Source organism: Selaginella moellendorffii, unplaced genomic scaffold (genome assembly GCF_000143415.4).
Source record: "Selaginella moellendorffii unplaced genomic scaffold, v1.0 SELMOscaffold_11, whole genome shotgun sequence".
In the NCBI taxonomy this organism is placed as follows: domain Eukaryota; kingdom Viridiplantae; phylum Streptophyta; class Lycopodiopsida; order Selaginellales; family Selaginellaceae; genus Selaginella; species Selaginella moellendorffii.
In genome coordinates, this window is record NW_003314272.1 from 533,298 (window position 1) to 546,089 (window position 12,792).

The following is a 12,792-nucleotide window of genomic DNA, read 5'->3' on the forward strand; positions in this document are numbered from 1 at the left end:
AATGTGGCGTGAGATCATCATTCCAATTCCGTGCTGAGATCACCTCCATTTTGATCTATGATTCTGCTTTGGCCCGGGCAACTTTTTTGTTTATATGGTGTCATCAAAAAGCGAGAAAAAAAGAATCCATCCAGGTGTGCTTCACATCGCGGTCACTGATTTTCACTCCAGTCGAGCAGTATATCGGGTCCTTGGTATCCATCCCTAGGACACACGCATTTCTTGTATAGAGATCATAGAAGATCAGTCAGTCACTAGCAATGACGATCCTTTCCACCAAGTTGAGAAGATTGCTACTCTGCGCCGCCAGCAAAGCCCGCGCTCTCTCCCCCTCCTCGATTCGCATCGCCTCCTTCTTCAGCCCCTCCAGATCAGACTCCTCCCGATCAAACAGCTCCAGGTGCGACGAATCCGATGGCTTCTCCGATCGAGACGACGGCGACGGCGACGCGGAGATCCAAGAGAAGTATCTCGCGGATGTCCCGCAGGGCTGCTTTGCTGTATACGTGGGCCGCGACCGGCAGCGCTTCGTGGTCGGGACGTGCTTGCTGCGCGATCCCCTGTTTAGGGTTCTTCTGGACAAGGCCGCGGACGAGTATGGCTTGGATCGCCAGGGCGCGCTGCTCATCCCCTGCGAGGCTGTGCTCTTCGATCACATTTGCTGGCTGCTGGGCAACAATGATCCGGCGGCGGCGAGCCTGGAGATGGAGGAGCTCCTCGATTTCTACTCCATCTGATTTGGATCAACGCTTCCTTTTGTCCTTTGATTTGCTGACACTAGCTCTCCCCATTCTTTTGTATCAACTGGTATATAATCTAAGATTGTGAGCGTGGTTGACGCACCACCAGATGGATCATGGATTCCACCACACGTCGCGATCCAGCGCGAAGCAATGCGAGCTTGTGGAAGATTCTGGGACGAAATCCACCGTTTCAAACAAGACATTTCCAGGGAACCTTTTAGATTCTTCCCTTGCAGAGTGATTGATTGCGCGAGCACAAAACAAAACTTGTGCTTCTATCACGATCAATCAATCAATCAGTCGTCGTGAGATGGAGGAGAGCCGCCTTAAACAACGTTGTATTCTACAATTTCCCCTTGTGGGGCATTTTTTCTATGGTTAACCGCTCCTATATATCGTTGAAAAATCGCACCGAAACCCATAGTGCCCCGCACATGATCAAGTTTGACATTTATTTTGTCATGCGTTGTTTTTCCAGAGAGCCAAGCAAACCTAGCGTGCAAAACTTCTTAGATCCCGCAAAGCGGCATTTGCACTCGGCTTGTTTCATCCCCGATTTGGTCATTCAGAGTAAAAACATCCAAGAAACACTGAACCCTCTGGTCTGGCTCACTTGTCCCCCTGTGATATCTCCCATCAACTTTAGTTATTTCTACATTGTCTTGTTCTTCTCTCCTTTACGTTGCGTTTTGCCCCAAAAAGATTCCCCAACCTCCCATTCGCGGCGCGGCCGCGCGGCGGATCGAACCCCCGACCCCTTGACCCCGGTCAAAGCCCCGGTCAATCATTCAATCCCTTTTTATTTGTCCAACAAAACCGTGCGCACGGCAGGTACCCCCGGCGTACCGTACGGCGGGTTGGGCAGTTTCAGTTTCCCAGAGACAGCCACACGTGGCAGCACCAGATTTGCATCAGTAAATGCGGTGCCGTACCCGGCCGTAGCACGGAATCACGGGGAAACGCTTTGCGTCGCCCCGTACAAACGGCCGGCTCTGGGCCGTCGCGGCCCGGCAAAGCAATCGTGATCGTCCGATGGCATTCATTGGTCCGGTTAACGAACGGCCCAACCGACTGACCGTCCGTACGCACCGCGGCAGCGTACGGTCGAGCGCGCAGTTTGGTTTACCTACCTTTGTGTGAAAACAGTCATGTGGTGTCTGGAAGTAAAAATAAAAAAACCATGGCAGTGAAAGTCACAAGTGGAAGTAGTCACATGATGAAAGGATATTCGCTGCATTAGAAACTAGAGAGAGAGGATCTTCTCTGTGCTTAAAGTGTAAGTGATGTTTTATGTTGTTAGGTTTTTATATAACTGCTGAGTAGTTGGGGAAGAGTTCCTTCATCCCCTTGGTGTGGTGCCACTAGGTAGGGCAGAAAGAAAAAGGAAAAAAAATTGGGCATTGTTTTTGGGTTGTAGACTGGATCACTCACTACTCCACATTGTGAGAGGAGAGAGTCTCAGCTCCAAAACTCCATTCTAATCGCGAGCTCGTTTAAATACCCGCGGCGGCTTTCTTCTTTCCCTAACCGCCAACGCGTTCCTTGTGTTTGAGAAGATCATCAATCGAGCTCTGTGATAGTGCCTGTGTGTTCTCCTTTTTTTCTCTCTTTTCTGGCTGTGTGGTCGATCGAAGTGAAAGTGAGGAAATGGGCTGGATCTAGGACGCATTGGGTCTCTTGGGTTCCAATCCGATCCTCCTGGGTCGCGCTCCATCGCCAGATCTCCTCGCGCGCGGCAATGCATGTCCATGGCTGCAGTGGCGGTGCCACTCGCGGCAGCATCGCGCGCGGCCTCAAGAGGCTCAAGCTCCTCCAGCGCTTGAGATCCTCGCGGGTGTCGAGGGATCACTATTCCTCCAGCTCCGGGAGCAGTAGCCTCGGCTCAGATTGGCTCCAGCGCACGTCCAGCTCCTCCTGGGAGCTCTTCAGCGAGGAGGAGGGCAGCCACAACGATGGCTACGATCACCATAGCGACGACGAGGAGCTCTATCTCCCCAAGGACGTCCCCGAGGGGTTCCTCGCCGTCTACGTTGGCGAGGAGAGGAAGCGCTTCGTGGTGGATGCCCGGCATTTGAATCACCCCTGGTTTAAGATCTTGCTGGAGCGATCGGCGGAGGAGTTTGGCTTCGATCACAAGGGCGGCCTCACGCTCCCTTGCCGAGTCGTGGTGTTTGAGAGCCTCCTTGGTGTTCTTGAGCGTGGCGATACTCCCAGCTTGAAGCAGCTCGCCCAGATCGAAGAGCTCCTCGCGGTATAGGAGGGAGAGGTTCGTGCAAACCACCATTGATTGATCTCTTTCTCTTATTTCCTTTCTAGAATCTAGTGAGAAAGAAAAAAGAAAAGGCTGAGGAAGTGGTGCCATTGTCACTAAGAATGCGTGCGCGCCCTCCTCTCTCTCTCTCTTTCGCACAAAGTGTATGTAAAAGGGAGGAGAGTTTGAAGCTGGAATTTTCTTTCCTTCTTTTTTTTTCCCTTCCAGTGATCAATCGATCACCTCAATTCAATCAAACTTAGATCATGGGTCGCTTGTCACTTTCGATTCCATAGATGATCACCTCATGGTTTCTAGACGAGGACGAGTATATTCGGCTAGTTTGAGCGATTGTTGTGGGCCTCGGAGATTCCCCTGGAGTTTTTTTTTGTTTCGTATGAAACTAGGCTTTAGCGGCTTGCGGCTCGAATCCTGCCCGGCTCCTGTCGTACACAGACAATTTGGTACGTAAATTAATTTATCCAGATGGAAATAAAATGCTATCCTGTAATGATAAGCTATACATTTTATTACTTAATAATAAAAACACACTTCTCTTTTTCCTCTGATGTCATTGTTTGGAAAACTTCTGTGATACTTCGATTACTCGACTTCCATTTTTTGTCAAACTCTTAAAAATGTCATATTGTTATATCTTTAAAACGAGGGAATTGATACGATACGTGCAAAGACGTTATCTCACATATAGTTTTACGCAATAGAGAAACACCTCGTCGTATTGGAGCGATGGCATCTTAATTTTTACAAGCAATCCACTCACACTCAACAGCTTCTGGTGTTACAAACACCTCTCTTGATTTTGATTCTTCTCCCAGCAAAAACTCGGTATCAAAAATGCCTCTGTTTGAGCCGAATTCCAGAGAAGTTGCCGGGAGATTTGATTGCTTCGCATCGATCTTCTTCCTCTAGCCACTTTGGACGCTGAGGAGTGTCAAGCTGTGAGGCGGTGGAGGAGGACGAGGACCAGGAGGAGCAGCTGTTTCGCCGCTTGCAACTCTCCACAAGAGATCCTCAAACACCTCGACTTCGCAGTGGATAGTGAGCCCCCCATTGTGATGGTGTCCAAACTCCTCCTCCGCCTTCTCTAGCAGCTCACGGAAGAGTCGGTGATTCAAGTACTGCGTCTTGAGGAGGAACCGGAGGCGCTCCGGGCCAACGTAGACAGCCAGGTAGCCTTGCTGAACGTCCCTGGAGCGGCAACCCTCGGAGTCGGAGTCGTCATAAATTCTGGAGCTCGGAAAGCAGCGCCCCGGAAAGGAATGCGTCCTCTCCAGGGAGGCTAGCTTCTGGTATCTCTTGAAGCTGCTCCACACCTTTTGCACCTTCATCTTAGCGAGAAAAAGCGAGCTAAAAACCAGACCTTCGGAGGAGAAAAGGAGATAACCGACACAACTCGATCGGAGAGGAACCGTTTGTTTGATCCACTCTTTTCTCTCCTCTCCTCTCCTCTCCCAGAGAGCCGAGACGCGAGGAACAAACAGGCCTGATAAGCACGAAACGGCAGTGAGAAGAATAAAAAATATATATAGCGGAGACGAGCGTGGTGGGATCACCCAGCGTGGTGCCGGCTGCCTACACCACGCGAGCAGCTCCAAGAAAATATACACGCTACCTTATCTCGCGCAAAGTCAATGGCTCCTGCTCCAGAGAAAGCCGGCTCTTTTCAGCACTGTGTAGAGGCATTTCACCTCCGCAGAATCACCAGCGGTGTCATCCGAGAGCTCCGGACTCTTGCCTCAACGCAGATGGATAACGCTCACTTGTCCTCTTGCAGAGCTTTGATTCATTCTCTCCACCGCGGGGCCGCCTTGCCCCTGTAGAGAGTAAGTCAGCCGCGAATAATATCCAAAAGAGTGGAGGTCACCGTAAATACGTTGTTCATTGTGACTTGTCCAGATGAGCTCGGATATTTCTGATATTTGTTTCCCCCCGTCGGGCGCCGGAACGAAAGCGAACGGGGATTACTCTGCGACGAGCGGGTGGCGAAATGGAAATTCTCTTGCATTGACAGGCCGGTCACTGAGTCCAACTATAGCTGAAAGAACCAAAACGAAGAAGAAAAGTGGACAAAGAAAACTATTAAGTCTTGGCTTGTGTCTGTTTCATGCAGTGACTTTAGCGGGGTGGGAATCTCCGGGTCTATTCAGGTGCTCCACCTGGTACTAGCTGCACAAGAGTTTGCCAATGTGAGAAAGAATATAAAAGGGAAAACCTCTCTATAATGAGGAAAGACAAACTAAAGCTTACGATTGCAATGTTGTTCCCGTTGAGAAGAATTTGGTCCAGCTTGGTGATTCGTTTGCCATCGGGCGTGATCTCACTGCAAGAAGCCTGTTTAGATGAATGGAAACAATCCAAAGAAAAACAACTTTAAGCCACAAATCTTGCCCAAGCAAAGGCGGCAAAAGAACTAAAAAAGAAGAGAAACTTACTACTCGGTCACGTCTTCTAGAACCATATTGACGTAAACATCAAAGCCACGCAGCGTTCCAACGAGCTCCTTGTCGCCCTTCATGATTACCCAGATTTTGGAGCCAATGCATCGATCGATGAGCTCTACGGCAAGCGATGCGTCAAGCGATCGCGTCACTGGAATCTAAAGAGAATGCGAATGCGAGCGCTTACCCGATGGAAGGAGCTGCGATGGATTGTGCGCCATTGTGCCACGAGAAGAGGAAGCCCTAAACCTCGCGATGCCGAGGAATATCCGTGTTTGAGATAACCTAGATCGGGCGGGAAAACTCGAGGACAAGTGGCGGATCCAACGGCTACCTTAGAAAAGCTTCAAAGAGGGCGCGTCCTTTCTCAAGCTCGTCGACTCGAGAAGAGGAAAAACATTCGATCGATCGATTGTCCCATTCCAGCACCAATGCAGCAAATCCCTCCTCTACCGCGCAGCTCCAGCGCGAGATCGAGATGGACTTGCGCAAGAACATAGACAGGATCTCGTCGTCGCAACACAGGGTCAAGATCCTCACGCTCCTGGCGGTGTCCGGGACCGTGGCATTGATCATCATCGTGAGGAGGAACAACCAGGGGTCGCGGGGGCGCGTCAATAGCCCCGGATTTGGGAGCTCGTCGCCGAGCAGGAACAACCAGGTCTATTCCTCGCCGGATCCGCCCAGGAAGCAAAACATCTCGGCGCCGCGAGGGCACTCGGATCAGTCATGGAGCTTGCAATCGCTCTACCAGCGCAGCCGGCCAAGCCGCGGGCAGCGCGCAAAGGATTTCGCGCGCCGGGTCCGGCATCGATGCTACGTCCACCGCCTGGATTTCCTCTTCCTGGCGGCATTGATCGGTTTGGGCATTTACGCTTATGGATTTTCGGAGAGGAGGTACCAATCCCAATACAGTAGCTACAATCCACTCTACTACTACCAGCAGGAGCCGGATGGCTGGTTTTCCTAGCGAGGCCGAAGAGGTTTTTAGGGCTCCTCCTCTGGACTAATGTACACGTTAAGCTAATTAAAACTATGAGTTTAGTTAAGGGAAAACGTAGAATATTCCTTATCCCCCTAGGGGTTTTTGGCAATAGCGTTTTTCTTCTTTCTGGGAGAAAGGGCCATGGCCGCGGCACTTCCCGTCTTCGAAGGGCTTCGATGCGCCACGACGAGCAGCTCGGTGAGTTTTTAATCGGTCGATCGGCGTGCTTGCGGCTGAAAATCTCATTGTCTGGCGCCGAGTAGGCAAGGCTTGATGGCGTTTCGCTGGGAATTTCGCAGCCCCGGAGGCTGCGAGTGATGGCGAACAAGAGATCTGTAAAGACTAGGCAGGTAATGCGACTCGCATCCGAAAATGTGGCTCGATTGTGGACATTTTTCTATCTTTTTTTTTTTTGCTTTCTCAGATTATTTTGTCTGAGGATGTCGAGTTTCTCGGCAAGACGGGCGATCTCGTGAGCGTCCGGGCTGGGTATTTCCGGAATTTCTTGTTTCCGAAGGGCAAAGCAAAGATGGCAACACCGGAGTATCTAAAGTGAGTCCGTGTGCTTCTTTCTCACGGTGTATCGACTACTTTGGTGAATTCTTTTGTGTATAGGGAGCTCAAGCTTGAGGCCGAAAGAAAAGAGAACGAGAAGAGGAAAGTAAGTTGTAGTTTTCTGCCTCCCTCTTTGTGTTGAGTATGAATCTGATGGTGCTATCTCCAGTTGAGAGAGGATGCTGAAGCTCTGGCACGGGAACTGCAAAGACTAGGACCTCTCAGCGTGAAGCGTAAGCGTGGAATGGCCAGGCTGATTTTCGGAACGTGAGTTTCTCGGTTTGTTTGGACTTCATATCGAAGTTGTCTTGCTCCATGCAGTGTGACTACCCAGGATTTGGCCGACATTATTGAATACCGGACGAAGAAGTAAGCAGCACGTTTGTGATTGTCTTCTAATTCTCTATAGCACTCATTTCTTCTCCTTGCAGGAAAATCGACAAAAGGAACATGACCGTCCCCGAAATCCGAGAGATTGGAACGTACACAGCCGAGGTCAAGTTGCATCCCGAAGTAACAACTCAAGTAAAGATCACCGTGGTGGGAAGCTGAGGCAAAGTTGTGAACTTCTACATGTAAGTAGAAGCGACTTTGCAAGCGTTCTGACTGTGAGCCTGCAGCAAGGCAAAAGTGGGAGGCTCGAGCTGCGAGACACAGCTCGCCTGTTTCTTCGTTTATCTTGACGAAAAAGTCGGCTTTTCCTTACGACCCGACTTATAGGGCTGTGAAATTCCGAGTTGTGATGAACCAGCTATGGTGCTTCATCCGGGTTTGAATTGTTCGTGCTTTCCTACTACTTCATCGTCTTTCAGTGACTCAACTCAAGCTCCTGGCAGGTTCTCGCCGGCTCCGTCTTGTGTGTACGTGAATTCTCGTCCAGCAGTGAAGCAAGACAACCATAGCTCGAGTAGCTCGAGATTGGAAGCTGGCTTGGAGAGATATCCTCCTCTACTGAGGCAATGCGGGGCAGCAAGAGATCTCTCGCAAGCCAGGCGGCTGCACGTAGAGATCATAGAGAACGGGCTAGACAGGGAGAGGTTTCTGGGAAATCTCTTGGTACAGGCTTATGGAAAGTGTGGAAGTCTCCAAGACGCTCGGACAGTCTTCGATGGCATGGTGGACAGGAATCTCTACTCGTGGACACTGCTGATAGGAGCCTATGCCCAGAATGGGTTTCACAGGGAAGCACTGGACTTGTTCTGGGCGATGGACAGGCAGCCAGACAACGTTACGTTCTTGACAGTCCTGTGCTCTTGCTCGAGCTGCGGAGATGTTGTAGAAGGCCGAGCTCTTCACGAGAGGATACGATGCAGCAGATTTGAGCGAGACACGATGGTGGGAAACGCACTCATCAGCATGTATGGCAAGTGCGACAGCTTGGTCGACGCCAGAAGCGTTTTCGAGTCGATGGATTGGCGGCAGAGAAATGTGGTGTCGTGGAATGCAATGATCGCAGCGTATGCCCAGAACGGGCATAGCACTGAAGCTCTGGTTTTGTACTGGAGGATGAACTTACAGGGGCTGGGGACGGACCACGTTACGTTCGTCAGCGTTCTGGGTGCATGCTCTTCCTTGGCACAGGGCCGAGAGATTCACAACAGGGTGTTCTACTCAGGGCTGGATTCGTTTCAGTCGCTGGCCAATGCACTAGTGACGATGTACGCAAGGTTTGGGAGCGTTGGTGACGCGAAGAGGATGTTCCAGAGCTTACAGACGCGGGACGAGACATCGTGGAACGCAGTGATTCTAGCTCACTCTCAAAGCGGGGACTGGAGTGGTGCTCTTCGTATCTTCAAAGAGATGAAGTGTGACGTGAAGCCAAACTCCACCACTTACATCAACGTGATCTCTGGGTTCTCTACTCCAGAAGTGCTACCGGAAGGCAGGAAGATCCATGCTGAGATCGTCGCAAATGGTTTCGACACGGACTTGGTGGTGGCCACGGCACTTATCAACATGTATGGGAAGTGTGGAAGTTCGCATGAGGCGCGGGAAGTGTTTGACAAGATGAAGAAGCGAGACATGGTCTCGTGGAACGTGATGATCGGGTGTTACGTCCTGAACGGGGACTTTCATGAGGCACTTGAACTTTATCAGAAGCTGGACATGGAAGGATTCAAGCGGACCAAAGCAACGTTCGTGAGCATTCTCGGCGCGTGCTCTAGCGTGAAAGCTCTAGCTCAAGGCAGGCTCGTTCATTCCCACATACTCGAGAGAGGCTTGGATTCGGAGGTTGCTGTGGCTACTGCTCTGGTAAACATGTACGCGAAGTGTGGGAGCCTGGAGGAGGCGAGGAAAGTTTTCAACGCCATGAAGAACAGGGACGCGGTTGCCTGGAGCACGCTGATAGGGGCATATGCAAGCAATGGATATGGGAAGGATGCTCGCAGTCTCTACGAGGGAATGGTCAGGGAGGAACTCAAGCCGGACAATGTCACCTTTATGAGCTTGCTTGGAGCGTGCTCGAGCTTCGAGGAGTGCTCCTGGGTGGACTCGGAGATTGTGAAGAACGGGTTTGAGAAAGACGCCGTGGTTGGAACTACGCTGCTCAACACTTACGGGAAGCACGGGAAAGTCGAAGAGGCTAGGAAAGTATTCGACAGGCTGGGATCGCGCGACACCATCTCCTGGAACGCCATGATCACGACTTACGTCCAAAACGGCTGTGCGGTGGCGGCCATGAAGATCTTCAGGGAGATGACCGGCGCCGCTGGCTTGAAGCCCGACGCCGTGACTTTCATCGCCGTGTTGGAGGCCTGCGCGAGCCTGGGCCGCCTCTCGGAAGTCAAGGCCCTCCACGCGCAGATATCCGAGAGCGAGCTGGAATCCAACGTGGTGGTGACGAACACGCTGATCAACATGTACGCGCGCTGCGGGAGCCTGGAGGAGGCCGAGCGGCTGTTCGCGGCGGCCAAGGAGAAGACGGTGGTGTCCTGGACGGCGATGGTGGCGGCCTTCTCCCAATATGGCCGCTACGCGGAGGCGCTGGACCTCTTCCAGGAGATGGACCTCGAGGGAGTGAAGCCGGACGACGTGACTTACACGAGCATCCTGTTTGTGTGCACGCACGGCGGCAGCCTGGAGCAGGGGTGGCGCTACTTCACGGACATGGCGGAGCTCCACGCCCTGGCTCCAACGGCGGACCACTTCGCGGCGATGGTGGACCTGCTGGGACGATCCGGGCGGCTCTTCGACGCAAAGGAGCTGCTGGAGAGCATGCCGTTTGAGCCGGACCCGGTGGCGTGGATGACGTTCCTGACGGCGTGCCGGATCCACGGGAAGCTGGAGCTGGGCGAAGCCGCGGCAGAGAGAGTCTACGAGCTGGATCCATCGAGCACTGCTCCTTACATCGCCATGTCCAACATCTACGCGGCTCACGGGATGTGGGAAAAGGTGGCGAGCGTGAGGAAGAAGATGGAGGAGAGGGGGCTCAAGAAGCTGCCGGGGCTGAGCTTCATCGAGGTGGACGGGAAGCTCCACGAGTTTAGCTCCGGCGGGAAGTACCATCCCAGGACGGACGAGATCTGCGAGGAGCTCACGCGGCTCCACGGGCTGATGCGCGCGGCGGGCTACGTCCCGGACACCAAGGCGGTGCTTCACGACGTGAGCGAGGGGGAGAAGGAGACGATGCTATTGTATCACAGCGAGAAGATGGCCATCGCGTTTGGGCTGGTGAGCTCGCGGGGGAGCGGCGAGCCCATCCGGGTGGTGAAGAACTTGCGGGTGTGCTCCGACTGCCACACCGCCACCAAGTTTATCGCCAGGATCGCGGGGCGGGATATCATCGTGCGGGATTGCAATCGATTCCACCGGTTTAGCAGCGATGGGAAGTGCTCGTGTGGGGATTACTGGTAGAGAGAGAGAGAGAGAGAGAGAGAGAGAGAGAGAGAGAGAGAGAGAGTTCTGCCCCGGTGGCGCGGGATCCCAGCAGCAGCGGCGCCGCCCGCCCCGCCGCCATGGTTTGGAAGATATAGTACTTAATGCTGGTCGTGCTCGTGTTGTGAATCTCCCGTGGTGGCGATCGTTACCACCACCACCACCAACAGTAACACAAGTGGTTCATCGTTTACAAAGGATTTTCTCTTTTTTTCTCAAAAACTTTGAATGAATTTACCATTGCTTGGACATGATTGAGCCTTTACATGGTCTACTTAGAGAAAAAGATAAAATGTTTTGCAAAAACTTTGAATGTATACATTCACAGTCTCCACAAGCATTGTTTACATTGTAGCTATTGATGGGGCTGCGTTGTTGATTTTAATCCAAGCTGGCCTCAAATTTCCACTCGCAGTCGTCATTGTCGGGAGCACTCGCCTGGCTGTGTCCTCGGCCTTCTCTTGGAAATATGGCATCTTCAAGGCGTCTTGCGCCGAGATCCTCCTCGCTGGATCAATCGCCAGCATCCTCTTGAGCAGCTCCACCGCATCGGGGTCTTTAATTCTGCTTCTCACGTCCTCGGCTTTCCACCGCGCCATCTTCTCCAAGATCCTCTCGCGTGCTCGCTCTCGGCACCAGTCTTGATAGCCCATGCCACAGCCATCGATGCCCAGCTTCTTGGCGAAATCAGCCACAAAATAGTCGAGCGAGTCCCAGTCCTCCTCGTCGGTCACGTCAAAGGGATTGCTACCCAGGAGCATCTCCGCGAATATACACCCGGCGCCCCACACGTCGATTGCGGTGCCAAAGCTGGTGGCACCCTTGAGAAGCTCCGGAGCGTTGAACGTTAGGGTGCCGACCTTGTTCGACCAGGGGCGTGTCCGCAGCCTCCTCGCGGCAGCGAAGTCCGCCAGCTTCACCACAAGCTTATTCTTCTCTCCATCCCTTTTGACGAGAACGTTGCTCGTCTTGACGTCTTGGTGAACGACTCTGTGCGCGTGAATCCACGCCAGGCCCTCGAGGATCTGGCGCATCACGGCCCTGATGTGGTGCTCCCCAAGCTTGCGCGACGAGATCACATCGCTCAAACTCCCGTCCATGAGCTCCATCACCATGAACGTACCCTGGTTGTTGCAGGTCAACCCAAGGAGATTGACAACGTTGTCGTGCGCTACCTCTTCCAGGATCTCCGACTCGTTGATGATGGCATCGTAAAGATACTCGTGCTCGTACATCTTCTTCATGGCTACTTTGTCTCCAGTCTCTCGGTGGAACCCAACCCTCACCTCTCCGTCGCCTCCAGCGCCTAGCAACCTCGCGTCACTCGCCCACACATAGTCTGCCATCGCTCGAAAAAATGAATGGTTAGGAAAACCTAAAGGATTTGTTTTGCAGAAAAAGGCACCTAGCTTCAAGAAAAAGATGGAGAAAAGGGAGTTTATTTTAATTACAAATGTAAAAAGAAAGGAAAAAAACTCTTTAAGTCTTGGACGCACACAGGCTGCGGGCAGCATATTCTCCTTGAGCTTCCTTGATCATGTCCAGTCCTACGTTGGGCGCGGTTGCAGAGGACCTGTCCGGGATCGTCAAGAGAGCACCACCACTACACACACACACACAAAAAAAAAGAAAAAAAGAAAGGATCAGAAAGCATAGAAAAAAAAAACGTGCCAAGCTTTTTTTGTTTACCAGAGTTTCCTGGGTTTTGGCTATTGAGGGCCGAGATGTAAAACGCACGCTTAGTCCCAACGTTGATCGTGAGATCGCCCGGGTGCAAAAGGTTGATGCGTGGTACTCCTGGAAAATCACAGCATCTCTCTCTCTCTCTCTCTCTCTCACACACACACACACACACACACACAGAGGGAGAGATTTTAAGCTTGGTGATAAAAAGTCGTAGAAAAAAATGGCCAAACAGCTTAA

The 12,792-nt window shown here is 52.2% G+C and overlaps 7 protein-coding genes across 9 annotated transcripts; 4 read left to right on the top strand and 3 right to left on the bottom strand.

Moving 5' to 3' along the window:
- Nucleotides 1–110: 110 nt before the first annotated feature.
- On the top strand, nucleotides 111–872 carry LOC112345934. Its single transcript, XM_024673688.1, has one exon. The coding sequence runs from the start codon at nucleotides 261–263 to the stop codon at nucleotides 735–737; it is 477 nt and encodes a 158-aa protein (XP_024529456.1). The 5' UTR covers nucleotides 111–260; the 3' UTR covers nucleotides 738–872.
- A 1,189-nt stretch (nucleotides 873–2,061) lies between these two features.
- On the top strand, nucleotides 2,062–3,287 carry LOC9650787. The gene has a single exon (XM_024673687.1). It carries the CDS (start codon nucleotides 2,482–2,484, stop codon nucleotides 2,998–3,000), a length of 519 nt encoding a protein of 172 aa, XP_024529455.1. The 5' UTR covers nucleotides 2,062–2,481; the 3' UTR covers nucleotides 3,001–3,287.
- Nucleotides 3,288–3,713: 426 nt separating this feature from the next.
- On the bottom strand, nucleotides 3,714–4,965 carry LOC9650788 (auxin-responsive protein SAUR50). Of its 2 annotated transcripts, none has more exons than XM_024673689.1 (3): nucleotides 4,889–4,965; nucleotides 4,628–4,829; nucleotides 3,714–4,498 (listed from the first exon to the last, which is right to left on the bottom strand). In XM_024673689.1, exon 3 carries the CDS (start codon nucleotides 4,341–4,343, stop codon nucleotides 3,921–3,923), a length of 423 nt encoding a protein of 140 aa, XP_024529457.1. In that variant the 5' UTR covers nucleotides 4,344–4,498; nucleotides 4,628–4,829; nucleotides 4,889–4,965; the 3' UTR covers nucleotides 3,714–3,920. The 2 variants fall into 2 exon arrangements, with proteins under 2 accessions (XP_024529457.1, XP_002968950.1); XM_002968904.2 differs by having other exon boundaries at nucleotides 4,880–4,957.
- Nucleotides 4,966–4,995: 30 nt separating this feature from the next.
- LOC9651630 (sm-like protein LSM5) lies at nucleotides 4,996–5,736 on the bottom strand. Its single transcript, XM_002968905.2, has 4 exons — nucleotides 5,641–5,736; nucleotides 5,448–5,571; nucleotides 5,263–5,335; nucleotides 4,996–5,181 (listed from the first exon to the last, which is right to left on the bottom strand). Exons 1-4 carry the CDS (start codon nucleotides 5,672–5,674, stop codon nucleotides 5,155–5,157), a joined length of 258 nt encoding a protein of 85 aa, XP_002968951.1. The 5' UTR covers nucleotides 5,675–5,736; the 3' UTR covers nucleotides 4,996–5,154.
- Nucleotides 5,737–6,579: 843 nt separating this feature from the next.
- On the top strand, nucleotides 6,580–7,545 carry LOC9651631 (50S ribosomal protein L9, chloroplastic). Its single transcript, XM_024673881.1, has 5 exons — nucleotides 6,580–6,636; nucleotides 6,863–6,927; nucleotides 7,054–7,099; nucleotides 7,163–7,260; nucleotides 7,425–7,545. The coding sequence occupies exons 1-5, from the start codon at nucleotides 6,580–6,582 to the stop codon at nucleotides 7,543–7,545; spliced, it is 387 nt and encodes a 128-aa protein (XP_024529649.1).
- Nucleotides 7,054–11,118, top strand: LOC9650789 (pentatricopeptide repeat-containing protein At3g26782, mitochondrial). Of its 2 annotated transcripts, XM_024673685.1 has the most exons (5): nucleotides 7,054–7,099; nucleotides 7,163–7,260; nucleotides 7,315–7,362; nucleotides 7,425–10,860; nucleotides 10,895–11,118. In XM_024673685.1, the coding sequence occupies exon 4, from the start codon at nucleotides 7,747–7,749 to the stop codon at nucleotides 10,846–10,848; it is 3,102 nt and encodes a 1,033-aa protein (XP_024529453.1). In that variant the 5' UTR covers nucleotides 7,054–7,099; nucleotides 7,163–7,260; nucleotides 7,315–7,362; nucleotides 7,425–7,746; the 3' UTR covers nucleotides 10,849–10,860; nucleotides 10,895–11,118. The 2 variants fall into 2 exon arrangements, with proteins under 2 accessions (XP_024529453.1, XP_024529452.1); XM_024673684.1 differs by having other exon boundaries at nucleotides 7,425–11,118.
- A 95-nt stretch (nucleotides 11,119–11,213) lies between these two features.
- On the bottom strand, nucleotides 11,214–12,215 carry LOC9650790 (cyclin-dependent kinase A-2). The gene has a single exon (XM_002968906.2). It carries the CDS (start codon nucleotides 12,213–12,215, stop codon nucleotides 11,214–11,216), a length of 1,002 nt encoding a protein of 333 aa, XP_002968952.2.
- Nucleotides 12,216–12,792: the final 577 nt, after the last annotated feature.

Coding starts and splice junctions, on each gene's coding strand:
- LOC112345934 (XM_024673688.1), top strand. CDS start 261: ATGACGATCCTTTCCACCAAGTTGAGAAGATTGCTACTCTGCGCCGCC.
- LOC9650787 (XM_024673687.1), top strand. CDS start 2,482: ATGCATGTCCATGGCTGCAGTGGCGGTGCCACTCGCGGCAGCATCGCG.
- LOC9650788 (XM_024673689.1), bottom strand. CDS start 4,343: ATGAAGGTGCAAAAGGTGTGGAGCAGCTTCAAGAGATACCAGAAGCTA.
- LOC9651630 (XM_002968905.2), bottom strand. CDS start 5,674: ATGGCGCACAATCCATCGCAGCTCCTTCCATCGG. Junction 5,336..5,447: donor CTAGAAGACGTGACCGAGTA/GTAAGTTTCTCT, acceptor GGCTTCTTGCAG/TGAGATCACGCCCGATGGCA. Junction 5,182..5,262: donor ACGGGAACAACATTGCAATC/GTAAGCTTTAGT, acceptor ACTCTTGTGCAG/CTAGTACCAGGTGGAGCACC.
- LOC9651631 (XM_024673881.1), top strand. CDS start 6,580: ATGGCCGCGGCACTTCCCGTCTTCGAAGGGCTTCGATGCGCCACGACG. Junction 6,637..6,862: donor GCGCCACGACGAGCAGCTCG/GTGAGTTTTTAA, acceptor TTGCTTTCTCAG/ATTATTTTGTCTGAGGATGT. Junction 7,100..7,162: donor AAGAGAACGAGAAGAGGAAA/GTAAGTTGTAGT, acceptor TGCTATCTCCAG/TTGAGAGAGGATGCTGAAGC.
- LOC9650789 (XM_024673684.1), top strand. CDS start 7,747: ATGGTGCTTCATCCGGGTTTGAATTGTTCGTGCTTTCCTACTACTTCA.
- LOC9650790 (XM_002968906.2), bottom strand. CDS start 12,215: ATGGCAGACTATGTGTGGGCGAGTGACGCGAGGTTGCTAGGCGCTGGA.